The 13,498-nt window shown below is 35.1% G+C and overlaps 1 protein-coding gene across 1 annotated transcript; it reads right to left on the reverse strand.

The window, feature by feature from the left end:
• LOC107629124 ((S)-ureidoglycine aminohydrolase) lies at positions 8,292 to 12,734 on the reverse strand (the record flags this gene model as incomplete). The annotated part of the gene is given in 12 exon segments (XM_021120271.1): positions 8,292 to 8,624; positions 8,778 to 8,831; positions 9,018 to 9,088; positions 9,848 to 9,886; positions 10,022 to 10,078; positions 10,498 to 10,579; positions 10,948 to 11,033; positions 11,431 to 11,497; positions 11,643 to 11,682; positions 12,095 to 12,171; positions 12,257 to 12,344; positions 12,642 to 12,734. Coding segments are annotated over 12 exon segments (824 nt in total), but the record flags the coding sequence as incomplete, so codon positions are not given.

The raw sequence follows: 13,498 nt of genomic DNA on the forward strand, positions 1-13,498 counted from the left end.
TACTTTTAAGCCTCCGATCTCACCCCTTATGTATCAAATCATTATGGTATGCCTAGCAATGAGGAAGGAGCTAGGGGACGTGGTAACTTGCGAGTGAAGCAAGGGAAAAGGTTATGATCAATGATGATCAGATATGATTATATGAGATATGGAGGATGGCGGTGGAAGTACCGTGTATGCCATGATATATTTATATATTAAAAATCCACCTGAGAGTCGTACCACCGTAATATCATTGACTTATGACTCGAGCATAAGGATTTGAATATTAGGGTGTTACATTCAACCTATGAAACCTTGGTAGATCAGTTTGGACCACTCAGAGAGGAACTTGCTCCATCCATGGCTAACGGCTTTCTGACAAGTCTATCGAAGGAGGAGGACCTGTCTGAGAAGATATTGGCGTGGGAGGATCAAATGGTAGCAGATTTAGTTTTCAGCTCATCTAAGGAGAGTTTGGTAAGAAGAGGCAGTGGCCCAACGGCCATCTGTGACATGAATACATGCAGGGATTCCTTTTTTATGACACCTAATGATGATCATAGCATCTAGACGCTATATACTTTTTCCTTTCTTTTAGTGGTACTTTTGAGGGATAGGGCTTTTACGGTCTATATGCTAGCCCGCGTTCCAGAATAGGGGGTCCTGCATGGGCTGGGATCAGGGACATCATATGTAATATATGTATATAAGTATATTAGGCTGCGTTCGGTATGGGGTACTAAGATTGAGACTAGGGGGTCTAGGACTCAGTATTGTGTTTTTTGGCTAGAGACTGGAACTAAAATTTCAGTCCCAAGACACAAAATTTCAATCCTTTCAGTACCTCCAGAAAGTGAAGACATAGAGGATTGAAATTTTTGGGGGCGGAGAGTAAAACTGTAATAACATTTTATTTCAAAAATACCCTTATCCAATTTTTCAAATTCCAAATCTAACCCACCTTCCCTTTGCCTCTCAAACCATGCCTCCTTCCGTCTAATCCTATTTTTCCTCTGTTTACTCAAATAACATAGACTGTAACTGAAGAGTGAAGCCAGATGAGCTTCTTGGAACCCTAAAGCCAACCATAACAACGCTCATCCGCTATTGCTTGTCACTGAGTCATCGCTGCCACTCGTCACTGCGCCATTACTGTACTGCACCACTTCCCCTTTCAACTTCTCCCAAGAGGTAGAAAGAATATTTTTTTACATTGCAGAAAGAAGAAGAGTTTGTCTTCACTGAAATATTTGAAAGGCCTGTTCCATTTTTGATAAGGGGATATAGTGCTCCTTTACATCTTGAATCTGATCTCAGAGATGATGATTTTTTTTCCTTGTAGCTAATAATTTGGATGAATTCAACTAGTTTGTCTTCTTCAAAGGGGTGTGTAAATGAAGAAATTTAAAGAAGAAGAGGAAAAATGGGAAAGAGAGAAAGGAAAAAGGGTATTCAAGTAATTTTATTTATTTCAATCTGTGTATTTATCTTAAATCAAATAAGATTCTAAAACATAACTCAATCCTTTAACCTTTACATTAAACACAATACAAAGATTTATTTTAATATTTTATCTCTCAGTCTTAGTCTTTCTTCCAAACGCAGCCTTATGTACTAACTTATGGACAATATGTATTTGGGTCTGATGTATTCACTATGACTTATATTCATTGTGTTGATGTTCAAAACTGAGCCCTCGTGGCATCCATGTATGATATATGTTTTAACTTTATATTTTGTTTGTATGGATTTGTGATTTTCTCAATGTCTATTTTAAATCTCAATAACCAAATTATAAAGCTTGGCTAACTTACACAATTCCAATAAACGCAACATGCTCATATCTATATATGTAATATAGAGTCTGGAGTCCTAAAGTCCGACTAAATGGTAATGCCTGACGATTAGCATTGGTAATTACATGCTGAGAGTTAGGTCGTTACACTACCTAAGACTTGTATATATACAATCTAGAAATATCTAATGTTTTCACATATTAAAACCTATTAAGTTGCTATATGATTATTCATGGATTGATTAACATGGAATCTCATCGGAATAGTCGTTTATATCACTCAATCACTCAAGTATATAGGGTTAAAACATTTATCCTCAACAATTGCTTTCCCTAGACTTTCCCTTCTCCTAAGATTTTCTATACACTATATAAATCATTGCTCGTTACAACAATTTAGCTTGAGGATAAGCTTTTATTAGTTCTATATAAATTGTTGATGGCCACAACGATTTATCATGATGACTAGCCTTATATAACATGCTGGAGTTACTAGTGTGAGGAGGCTACAAATCGCTTTCAGTTCTTGCGATTTATCATTCTACCAACTTGTTTCTCTCAAGTAGAGACAAACACCCAGAAGTGCCTGTGATGGACGAAACAAAGCGTCTCTACTAATGAAATAGGATTGTCATGTTTTTGTACATATAAATGAAGAGATTTGTGTGTAAAATTCTTTTGATTTGGTTGATTTGATATTAAATATAATTAAAAGTAGGTTGTTTTTATTTGTTTTAGAACAGTAGAGATGGTGTTGGTTGAAATTAGATGCTATAGATAAAACTAAACTAGAATGTGGGGGCATATACATTGTTATTCTTTTAAGGTGTAAATAGCCATTTCTGACCATAAAAGATTCGGACGCTGACAAAACTGACCATGAAAAATTGAAACTAAAGTTACACCCATATAAGATAAGTTTTGTTTGACAAAAATGGCCAATTATTAAATTTTTGTTCATAATTCCGTAAATACCTCTGACCTTTCATCTTTCTTTATCTCTGAACCTAATCTCTAACCTTTATAATTCAACCCCGCTCCTTCCTCCTCTGCCTCTACCCTCCATCCTCTCCCCTGTCACAATCCTATTCCACCACCACCATCCCCTCCATCCCCTTCACCTTTATTCTCTTCTCCTGAGGTTCCCAAACTGATAAGAGAATTCTTGTATGGTTTGGAATCAATCAAAACTAGAATCAATTTGTTGGTAGCATAATCCAAACCAACAATGAATTATCAAGATCAAATGTTAATTCAAATTAAAGTAACCGAGATCAAGAGTAATTCAACCTTGGGTCGTCTTCCCTAGGAGTTGCAATTAAGTGCATAATCATTGGCTATGAGAAAAATGGGGGGTTGGATTATAGCAATTGGCAGGAAATTAAAATGCAAGAAATTAGAGTGCAAGAAGGTAACTTAGCATGCAAGAATTTGAAAGTCAAAGCAATTAAAGCAAGAAAGAGAAATTAAATGCTAAAAAGAACTCTTGGCAAGAAGTGGGTAATTAAGGATTTCTATCCTAGTTGTGGACCACAAACATGGTAATTGTGTGTGAATTAATCCCAATTAGTCAACCCTACATCGAGGATAAGTCAATTAGGCATAATTAACCTCAATCCCTAAGTCCTAAGTCAACACTAGTGGGTCACTTAGAGTCGAGGGAAACCAAATTAATTAACAACCCTCACACAATGTGGAATGGACATCCACCACTCAAATTCACCCAAACCACACAATTTCTTAACCAAGAGTGAGAAAAACTAAGCAAAATCCCAACCAAGCATTTTGTCAAACACTTGGTGGGCATGTGAAGAAAGCATGGTAAAATGACAAGAAATAATAAATGCTACAACTACCAAGCAAGGAAAGTAAAGATAGCAACTCAACAAAGCAATAAATGACATAAAAACTTAAATTGTATTAAATGTAAATTAAAATAACAAGAGTGTGTGTGAACATAAAAATAACCAAAATGAGAAATTAACAAGATAACATAAGAAAATTAAGACAATAAAACAAAAAAAGGTAGAAGAAACTAGATTAAAACAAGAATTAAAAGTAGCAATTACAAGGAAATTAAACTAAATACCCTAGGTTCTAGAGAGAAGGGGGAGCTTCTCTCTCTAGAAAATGAACTACATGTCTAAAATCTACCCTAATTTGCTCCTTCCCCCCCCCCTTTCAAATGGAGTGAGGCCTTGGTTAATATAGGAAGAATCAGCATCAAAAAGTCCAAAAACTGGGCTCTGGAGGCCCAGAAATCGCCCCCAGCAATTTCCATTAAACGAGTCACGCACTAGGACGTGTGCGGACGTACAGGTGTGTGCGTCCGCACACATGCTGATTTTCCGCTTGTGCGTACGCACAGGTAGTTATGCACACACACACTCCAATGTGTGCTTCTCCTTTGTTTTCTTCAAGTTTTCTCCCTTTGTACATGCTTTCTTCCACTTTTGCCTTGCCAAACTTTCCTTTAGGACCTAAAATCACTCATCAAACATGTCATGGCATCGAGTGGCATAAAAGTGGGATTAAAATAACTAATTTAAGCACAAAAACACATATTTTCACATTTAGGCACAATCTAGAGAGAAAACACAAAAGCATGCTATTTGGATGAATAAATGTGGGCTTATATGATAGAATCCACTCAAATTAAAGCAAAATATATCGTCAAATATGGACTCATCACAAACCTCGCCCACTTCCACTGCTCTGCCCTTCTCTCCGACAATAACCTCCTTTTCATCTCAAAAACATGCCCCAACCTCAAAACTATCAACCTCTTCTTTCGTCCCTCCTCCGTCCAGTGCCGCACCTTTCGCCACTTCTCCTACCGCACCATTTCCTCCATCACTTCCCAATGCCACCTCTTGTCCACAGTTTCACTCTGTCAGAGAACCGGTGTTGCTAATGCTAGTGTCATAGTGATCTGTGCCGCTACAAACTACCACCTGAGGCACCTATACCTAGGGCGGTGCTCCCTCATCGGAGACGGTGCACTTGAGGCAATCAGACGCTTGAATTCTCTCCAAGTTTTGAACTTTGAGGGTTGTTCATTGGTTACGGATCTTGGTTTAGGGTTTTTAGCTTCTGGGCTATTGACCAAAACTCTCAAAGTTTTGATTCTTGTGGAGTGCGATAGAATCATTGACACTGGGATTTTCAATTTGAAAAGTTTTTCCTCTCTAGAGGAGCTGAGGAGGGTCTTCAATAGCAGTGGAAGAAGTGGCTGGAGGGGATGGATGGGGAAGGAAATGGAGCAGTGGTAGTGTTAGAGTTGGTGATGGTCGACGGGGAAGGGAGGGTGAGAGTGATCGTGGTGGTGGAATGGGATTGTGATGGCAAAGAATGATGGAAGGTAGAGACAGAGGAGGAGGGAGCGGAGTTAAATTGTTAGGGTTAGGGATTAAGTTTAAAGATAAAGAAAGATGAAAGGATAGGGGTATTTACGAAATTCTGAATAAAAAATTAATAATTGGTCATTTTTTTTCAAACGAAACTTATCTTATATGGATATAACTTTAGTTTCAATTATTCATGGTCAGTTTTGTCAGCATCCAAATATTTCATGGTCAGAAATAGCTATTTACTCTTCTTTTATATTAGATAGACTTTTAAACTTTAAATTAAAGATATAGTACCTATGACATGAGTTTGGATTAAGGTCAATTTTATTGCTCTCATCTGTAGACTTTATTCGAAAAAATTCTTTTCAATTTTTTTAATTGAACAATAATATATCCTTAATTTTTTATTTAATCACTGTAATTAAAGAATTATATAATATTTTTTAGGTTTTTAGGTATCTAACAAGTTTAATCATATATAACATATGTACTGAGGTGAAAACTTTACCTTGCGATATAATCTATCCATTGTATTAGAAGCAGTAAGAGACAGCAGAATATGCCTCTTCATAGCCGCATAATTCCTTATCTAGAGGTTGCTGGACTACACCACCTCGCTACTATATCCCCAAACTTCGGATACAACTCAATCACTCTCAACTCAAGAAAATTTATACAACACAAAACAAAACTTGTAAACTAATCAGACTCTCTCAAAAGGAATCGTAGCCACAAAATCTGATACAAAAGAAATAAGAATCTTATAAAACAATTTTTTCACATACTTCATTCCATATCCTCCAAGTCTTTGTAGTATACTATTTTTCAATTCTATAAAATTAGGTTATAAATAGATAATGACATTAATTGGATCTTTAGTAGTGAAAATTATTCACTCTTTAGATTTCTTAATCTTCTTTTTATGGTGTACAAGAACTAAAAAACTTTGATCATCCATTGTATTTATAACTCTAAAAAATTCACATTGCAACTTCTTATTTATAGAAGTTATATCATACCATATTTGAATCATGGCAACGCACCACAATTTACATATGACTCAGTATCAATCATGGCAATGTTCTCAATGATCTAAAAACTGCCCATGAGCCAAGGTAAATAATGGGAGCCAACCAGGATTTACTTACTGCAATTTTATAATGCTAAATCATTGTTCACCTCAACGACTTATGTAAATCACTCGTGCCAAGGTAAATAATTGGGTTAAGTACTTTTTTTGTTCCTAAGATCTAAGGTCAAAATCAAAATCGCCCCTGACCTTTTTTTTCTTATTAAAATCGTCCTCAACGTTACAAAACATTATAAAATTATTATTTTCTACCTCAATTTTAAATTTTTGACCAAATTATCCTTCACAATTAATAAAAATAATAAAATAATATTAAAAAACAAAATAAAACCCTCCCAACCCCTTATCTCTCTCTCCTCCCACTCTCTTCGAACTCCCCCCTCCCCAACCCAACCCCCAATTCTTCTTCTCTCCCTTTCCGCCACCCTACCATCTCTACTCCCGCCTCCTTGTCCACCTTCTTTTCCTTCTCCCTCTTCATCACCAACCTCGACCTTTCCTCCATTGGCATCGGCCTCGCCTTCCTCATCTCCCATTACGACCACTTTCGGCCCCTCCTTAGCCTTCAACAACAACCATGTCAGCATCAACCTCAACGGCGTGTTTCAGCTCATGCCACCGATTTGGGTCTTCTGCTGCTCCAGTGCGGCTACTGCCATCAGGTCGTGACTGAGGTGGGAGCTGCTCTATCGACATTGAGCTCTATCACTGTCATCGAGCTTTCTGGTGGTGAGGGAATCTGCTCTTTTCCCTCTCTCGAGCTGTTCCTATTTTCGTTCTTCCTTTTTTTTTAAGAACACAAACATCATTTCTTTCTTTTTTATTTTTTAAATTTCTATTGTTGCTGATTTTGAATCTGAAGTTGCTGTTGATGATTGCTGAATTATTGTTTAATTTAAAATTTTTGTTAATTTATTTTGTGGATGTTGCTGTTGACTTATTTTGTGGTGGTTGTTGTTGCTGAATTTGCTGTTGTTGAAAGAAAAGGTTGGGAGTAGTTTTGTGGATGGGTGATAGTGATTTAGAATTATGAACAGGTAATAGAGAGAAAGAAGGTGTGATGGTTATGGTGACAGTGATGATGGTGATGGTTATGGTAGCACTGGTGATGGCGATGAGAAAAGGGAGAGGGAGAGAGATGCGTAGCAATGATGATGATGATGCAGAAATTGGTGGTGAGGGTGAGGATTTTTTTTTATTATTTTTGTTTAAAGACAAAATTATCCGAAAAATATCGTTTATAGACAAAAAGACGATTTTATAACGTTTTGTAACATTGAGGATGATCTTAATACGAAAAAAAGATCGGAGACAATTTTAATTTTGACCTCAAATTTTAAAGACGAAAAAAGTACTTTACCCTAAATCATTACAAGCTACCACAATTTACTAATGTTCCACCTCATAGGTAAATCATTTTAGGCTAACACAACTTACTATGTTCGTGTAATACGCTGCTGAGTACAAGGATTTACATGAAAGAAATTAGGATAAATAACGTAATATTTTCTGGTTTAGGACATTGATGTTATGTAATGTCGTGAGAAACTAATTTATTCAAATGATTTACCCCTGATTCATAGGATTTAGAGGAAAACTACACTCAGAGCATAATAATGTATTATAGATGGTGGCCTAGTTTTGATGCAAGCATTATTATCTGCGCTATGGATTGAATCTATGACAATGAGGTCACACGGAAAAACCAAACCATTTTTTTCAAAACACTCCTTAGGATGGTAAAATAGTTAGTTCACTTGTATGTGTAATCAAATATCGAGGATTTGAATATCGCCTTATACATACAATAACTATTGACCAAAGACAAACCCTTAAATAAGGTTTAGATATGCGACAAATTAATATTATAAAAGAGGAAATATTCCATGTTAAACCCTATAAACCATGCTCATTTTAATTTAAAACTAAATATTAGCAACATGATCACAAATTCTCTAAAATGTGCGTTTTAGGAGATAAACCTAAACCTTTTTATTATTTGAGGAAAAATAATACACGTGAAAATATTCAGGCAAAATTTTCCAAAAAAAAAAAAGATTAATCCAGATAATGGACAAGAAACATAAGAAACCTTTGGATCGATGAAAAACTCAAACCAGTGCTGAAAATGAAAGATGAAGCATGAAAGCTAATTTCGTACACGGATATGTTTGTTCAAGGCATGCCCAAAACGAAATTGTACTGAAGCAAAGCTAATAAAGTAATTTACACTTTATGAAGAATTAGATGTATTCAGCAACAAACCTTTTTATTTATAACATCAGCTAAGGTGGCTAATATCATTCATGTTGTTCATCTGAATACCCAACATGGCGATTATAATGGGCTTCTGTTCACGTCTTTGTACAAGAGATAACGTGATCGAGTTTTTCCTAAGGCACCATACCTGAAGACAGCATCATGTACTTTAGGACATTTGTTGGAAGATGACATGTTAGTAAGTAACGTACAAATACAATTTAATGATTCTTTCTTAAGAATTTAGTTAAATGCTCATATCAAAATGGGGATAAGAGAAATATAGTTGTATGTAATTTACCATTGTGGAACAAATGGTGCCATCCAAATGACATCACCTGCTTGAACTGGGTACCTAATCAAAGGAAAACCAAGCAATAGTAATAGTTTAATTTCGATGCTTTGTCAGTATAAAAACTTATTCAGATATCCAATACACACGTCAAGTGAAACTTTCGCATAAGGGAAGCAGAGAATGCCGGTATCTAGAAATCTATTCAACAGGCTATGTTTATTGGTAGATCAGGTCTATAGTTCTTACCAACTGTCGCCCAAACGATAAATCCCCTGCCCTTCCAACAGCAGCAAACCATGCTGGTTGTAATGCACCTCCTGCAAAAGTTAGGAACTTAATATGAAACCAAAAACGCCATTAAACTTTCAAAGGAAAACAAATTAACTTTCCCTATACAGTATTTAAGTCTAAGAAGTGTATTGTGGATGTTAAAATTAACATTTCTAACCATGAAACTTTAAAACGATGACAAATTTAACTATAAATGAACGAAACTAGTTTTGTATCCACGAAAGATGATTTCTATGCGACAAAAGTACCAAACATTAATTTTATTCATGTGTAGATTTGTAATATTCCGAACTTTCATGGGTAGAAATGATAGTTTTTGTCTTTCATGAATACAAAATTAGTTTCATTTATTCATGGGTAAATTTGTCAACATCTTAAATTTTCATAGATAGAAATGGTAGTTTACTCAAGTAGAAATGTTCCTGAGGACGACGAAAACAATTCCTCTGAAATGACAAAAGAAAAAGAATAAAAAACAACCACTATTGTGCAGCCCAAGACTATCAGTACACCTTAAAATTTCAAATATTTTACAGTTTGACAGCCTTTACCAAAGATATAATCGTAAATTTAAGTACATAATGGCATCTCTATAAAAACTTTTGGATGATTAACATTAGAAAATTACGTCGCTGTTATGTTCCATTATTTCAAAGTGCAAGGTAAAGTTAACTTATTAGCATACCCCATGATAATAGCAGAGACATTCTTAATGAACCTGAAGACATACTTAATCAACATATTGATATTATCGCTAATTTGAGGGAAGCAGAGCAGAAAACTACCTTGACATTGAGATATTCCCCAGGTTGAAAATCCATAATCTGCAGTACATCAATAACATTTGAGTAAAAAGACCATATAATACGGTCAAGAGAAAATAAATAAATGAAAGGAACAAAATACTTGGTCAAAAATATGGGTGGGCAAATGAGAATATAGAAAGAATTTGAGCTTACATGGATATTGAAGTCATATGCCAAAGATGTAGGGAGAAGCTTCCGCAGTTCAAAAATCTGATGATGGATACAAAAATGAATAAAATTGCATGAGAAGATGCTTGCATAAAATAAAACATAAAAAATAACACAAGAAGCACGCTTGATTCTTCAGGATATGCTTCAAGCAATGGTAATATGTATAACCAGTTATGTAATGTACCAACAAAAGTCAGACACTGGACATGATTCAGAATCATTAAATGTGGACTCTCAATTTAATATAACAAGTGAACCGGATCTTTGGAATGCACCCAATACATGTAGGAATTGCCCCAGGGAATGAAATCAGTATTTGTAACATAGGCATAAATGTCCTTTCATGAACTATCATCGAAAATTGGAGAATATCCGATTCAAAATTAAACCCAAAAAGATAAGAGAAAAAAAAACGAGAAAGCATATTGCTTTAAAACATATTGGAATCAATAAATTACCTCGCCTGGTGTTTCAAGGAGTGGCTGTCTATCTGTTGAACTAACCACTGGCTCTGGGACGTGATTTTGTAGTGGAGCATATCTAAAAGTTTATAGAAGGTTTGGTAGTTCAAGTCATTAGAATAGTCATATGAATGGCTGCCATTCAAAAATGAGTAACAAAAATATGATATTTAATACTGGAAAATCGCACCAACTTTTGTTGTTATTTCTACTGACATTTTGATGTCAAAGAAACTTGAAAAATAAAAGTGTGAACAATCCATTTAAATTTTAGGTTAGGCTGTCTATATTACACCCTTTGGGTGCAGTCCTTCCTTAGACCCTGCATTCATGAGGAATGCTTGTGCACCATGCTACTTTTTTTTTTTTTTAAATACCATTATTGGGTGAATTACATAATGCCCATGGTGGAGCCATAAGTATATGGGGAAGTAAGACAATACAAACCTTCGTTCAAATACAACAATAGTAGCAGGAGAATCACTTTCAATGGAATGTTCAAAATTTGGAGGTAAATAAGCATAAGAATCCACCTGGAAAATTAAGAGGTAAATAAGCAAATGAAAACATGACATCAAAATCTGTGGTCTCTATAAACAAAATTGTGATTGTCACCCTCATTCTTCCTGAATATTGATATATATGCCAGAAGTCAAATAAACATGAAAGACACTTTGCAGTCCATGCTACAAATAGACTTAGCTTATAAGTTTTACACTGAAAGGATATATATTTCTATCCTCTTTATAACATGAAAGCAAGAGGACTTACCAAAGGAGCTATTGTCAAATTAGAATGTCAAATCTAACATTTTGAGCAAACCAAAGCATAGAATATAAGAAACCAGAAAGCATTATTTTAAGCAGTCAACCAATTCATGCTTTTTGAAATATCAGTAATATCATCATAAAACAATCATAAACTTAATACCTTCAGAATATGGCTGTTGCCGGTTGCAGTAGTGAGTGTGACACCACCTTGGAGCACAAAGATTAATCTAATAGAATAAAACATGCAAATGGCAAAAAAAGCATATCAAAAATGCATTTAGAGCCAGAAGCAATGTCAGAAAAGTTTGGTGCATTACAGAATAAGGAATGCTAAAGTTTAAAATTTGAAAGCTGAAATCACGGATTAAAAACCTCTCAACACCATGCGGGGGTAATCCTGATCTAGAATTCTCTGAAAAGGGGTAAAGCATATAGATTAGAAGCATACTAAAAAAAGATCACCGTTGAGGATATAATGGTTAAGTGAAGTTGTGAAGAGAGTGTCAGAAAGCCTTTTATAAAGGACAATTGCAATCCAATTGCATCACCATTCCTAAAAATAAAAGCTAACAAATGTGTATCATCGCGGAATATTTTTAAAAGTAAGCTAACACAAGAAAAGCATTAGTGTTAAAATTATGCATCTCATATATGAGCAGAAAGTGAAATCAAAATACTAGTTTTGAGCAAATATATGTGCTCACCCTGGAATAACTGGTTATATCCCAAGCTGAAGAATCAATATCTCGTCAAGCGAACAGGAATGTAGCATCTAGACAACTAAAGGAAATACAATAGATGCTGTAAAATAAGTCATAACAAACCTTTCAATTTAGCCAGGTACATTACAAAATGTGAACCCATTTCTGGTGTAACTAAATATGCCCCGGATGTATTGATCCTGTCAAAGCAATTCAAGTTACTATATCAAAAGAGGCTCAAACCTCTCAACCAAAAGAAAAAGAAAAAGCGAAAGTCAAGAGTACCAATCAGGTAATGGGCTATAAACTTGACTTTCTGGTGTTATCAAAGCATGATCACTCTTATAAACGCTGCGTGTAAATCCAGGCAAATCTGACAGAACAAAATTGCAGGAAACTCAAATCAGTATAACTAACTGCTTGGTAGTAAAGCTATTTTACCAATTAATTTTTTACTCTAGTTGCAATTTCAATACCAACTTAATTTCATTTTTCAACTTTTACTACTCTTCAGTTCAATAAGAAGGATTCAAGAACCAATCAATCACATAATCCATAGAATCAGTAAGTGAACAAGTAATTATCGATAGTAATGGATGATTAATGTTTCTTTCATTCTTAAATGTAACAAACTTTTTTTTTTTTATGAAAAAAGTAACCTAAAGTGTACCTTGAAGGTGTATAGGAGAGAGTGTAGGGTTGTCTACTTTCCAATAAAGAGGCTTGGATTTTGATTCTGAAGAAGGAGCAGAGCAAAATCCTTCTAATAATAATAAGTAAAACAACAAAACACAACTAAAGCAATCATCTCCTACACTCATCAACTAAGAAAACTTGGCTACCATGAGAACTAACAAACTAATAATAATAATAATAAGAAGATAACAGAAGATAAATGAGAGAGAGAGACAGAGAGAGTACCAAGAACGAGGAGAAGGAGAGAGAAATTGAGCATTGTTTATGTTTTCAGAGGGAGACGAGGATTTTAGCATAACTCAGCGCAGTGGTAGTGAACTAGTGATAGACTGGTAGCATTACAAGCTGACTCACTCATCATCAATGCAGTCACCGCTGAGTGGAGGCAAGCAGAGCCAACAAAACCATATGAGAACCGAACCGGTTATTAAACCGGTCAAATAACTTATTCAATGATTCAGGTTTGGTTTAGTGTTCAGAAGGATAAACGCGCATCTTGAATATTGAACCAAACTCAAATTTGTCCCTGAAAGATTATCTATTCTTCAAATTAGTCCTCAAATAATTTTTTTTAGTTATATTAGTCCTTAAAAGATAAAACGTAAGTCAAATTGGTCCTTCTGCTAGTTAGATGATGACGTATTACGTTAAGGACCACGTGGCATAATGTCGTGCCACGTTAAATATCACGTGTCACCAGATGATTGGTTCACGTGTCAGATCAATGACACCTAACATGCCATGTGTCACTTGACATGTAAAAAAGTTCTTTATAATCAAAATAGTCCCTGAAAGTTCAAATATAAGTCATTTTCATTCCTAAAATTTTAA

Source organism: Arachis ipaensis, chromosome B01 (genome assembly GCF_000816755.2).
Source record: "Arachis ipaensis cultivar K30076 chromosome B01, Araip1.1, whole genome shotgun sequence".
NCBI lineage: Eukaryota > Viridiplantae > Streptophyta > Magnoliopsida > Fabales > Fabaceae > Arachis > Arachis ipaensis.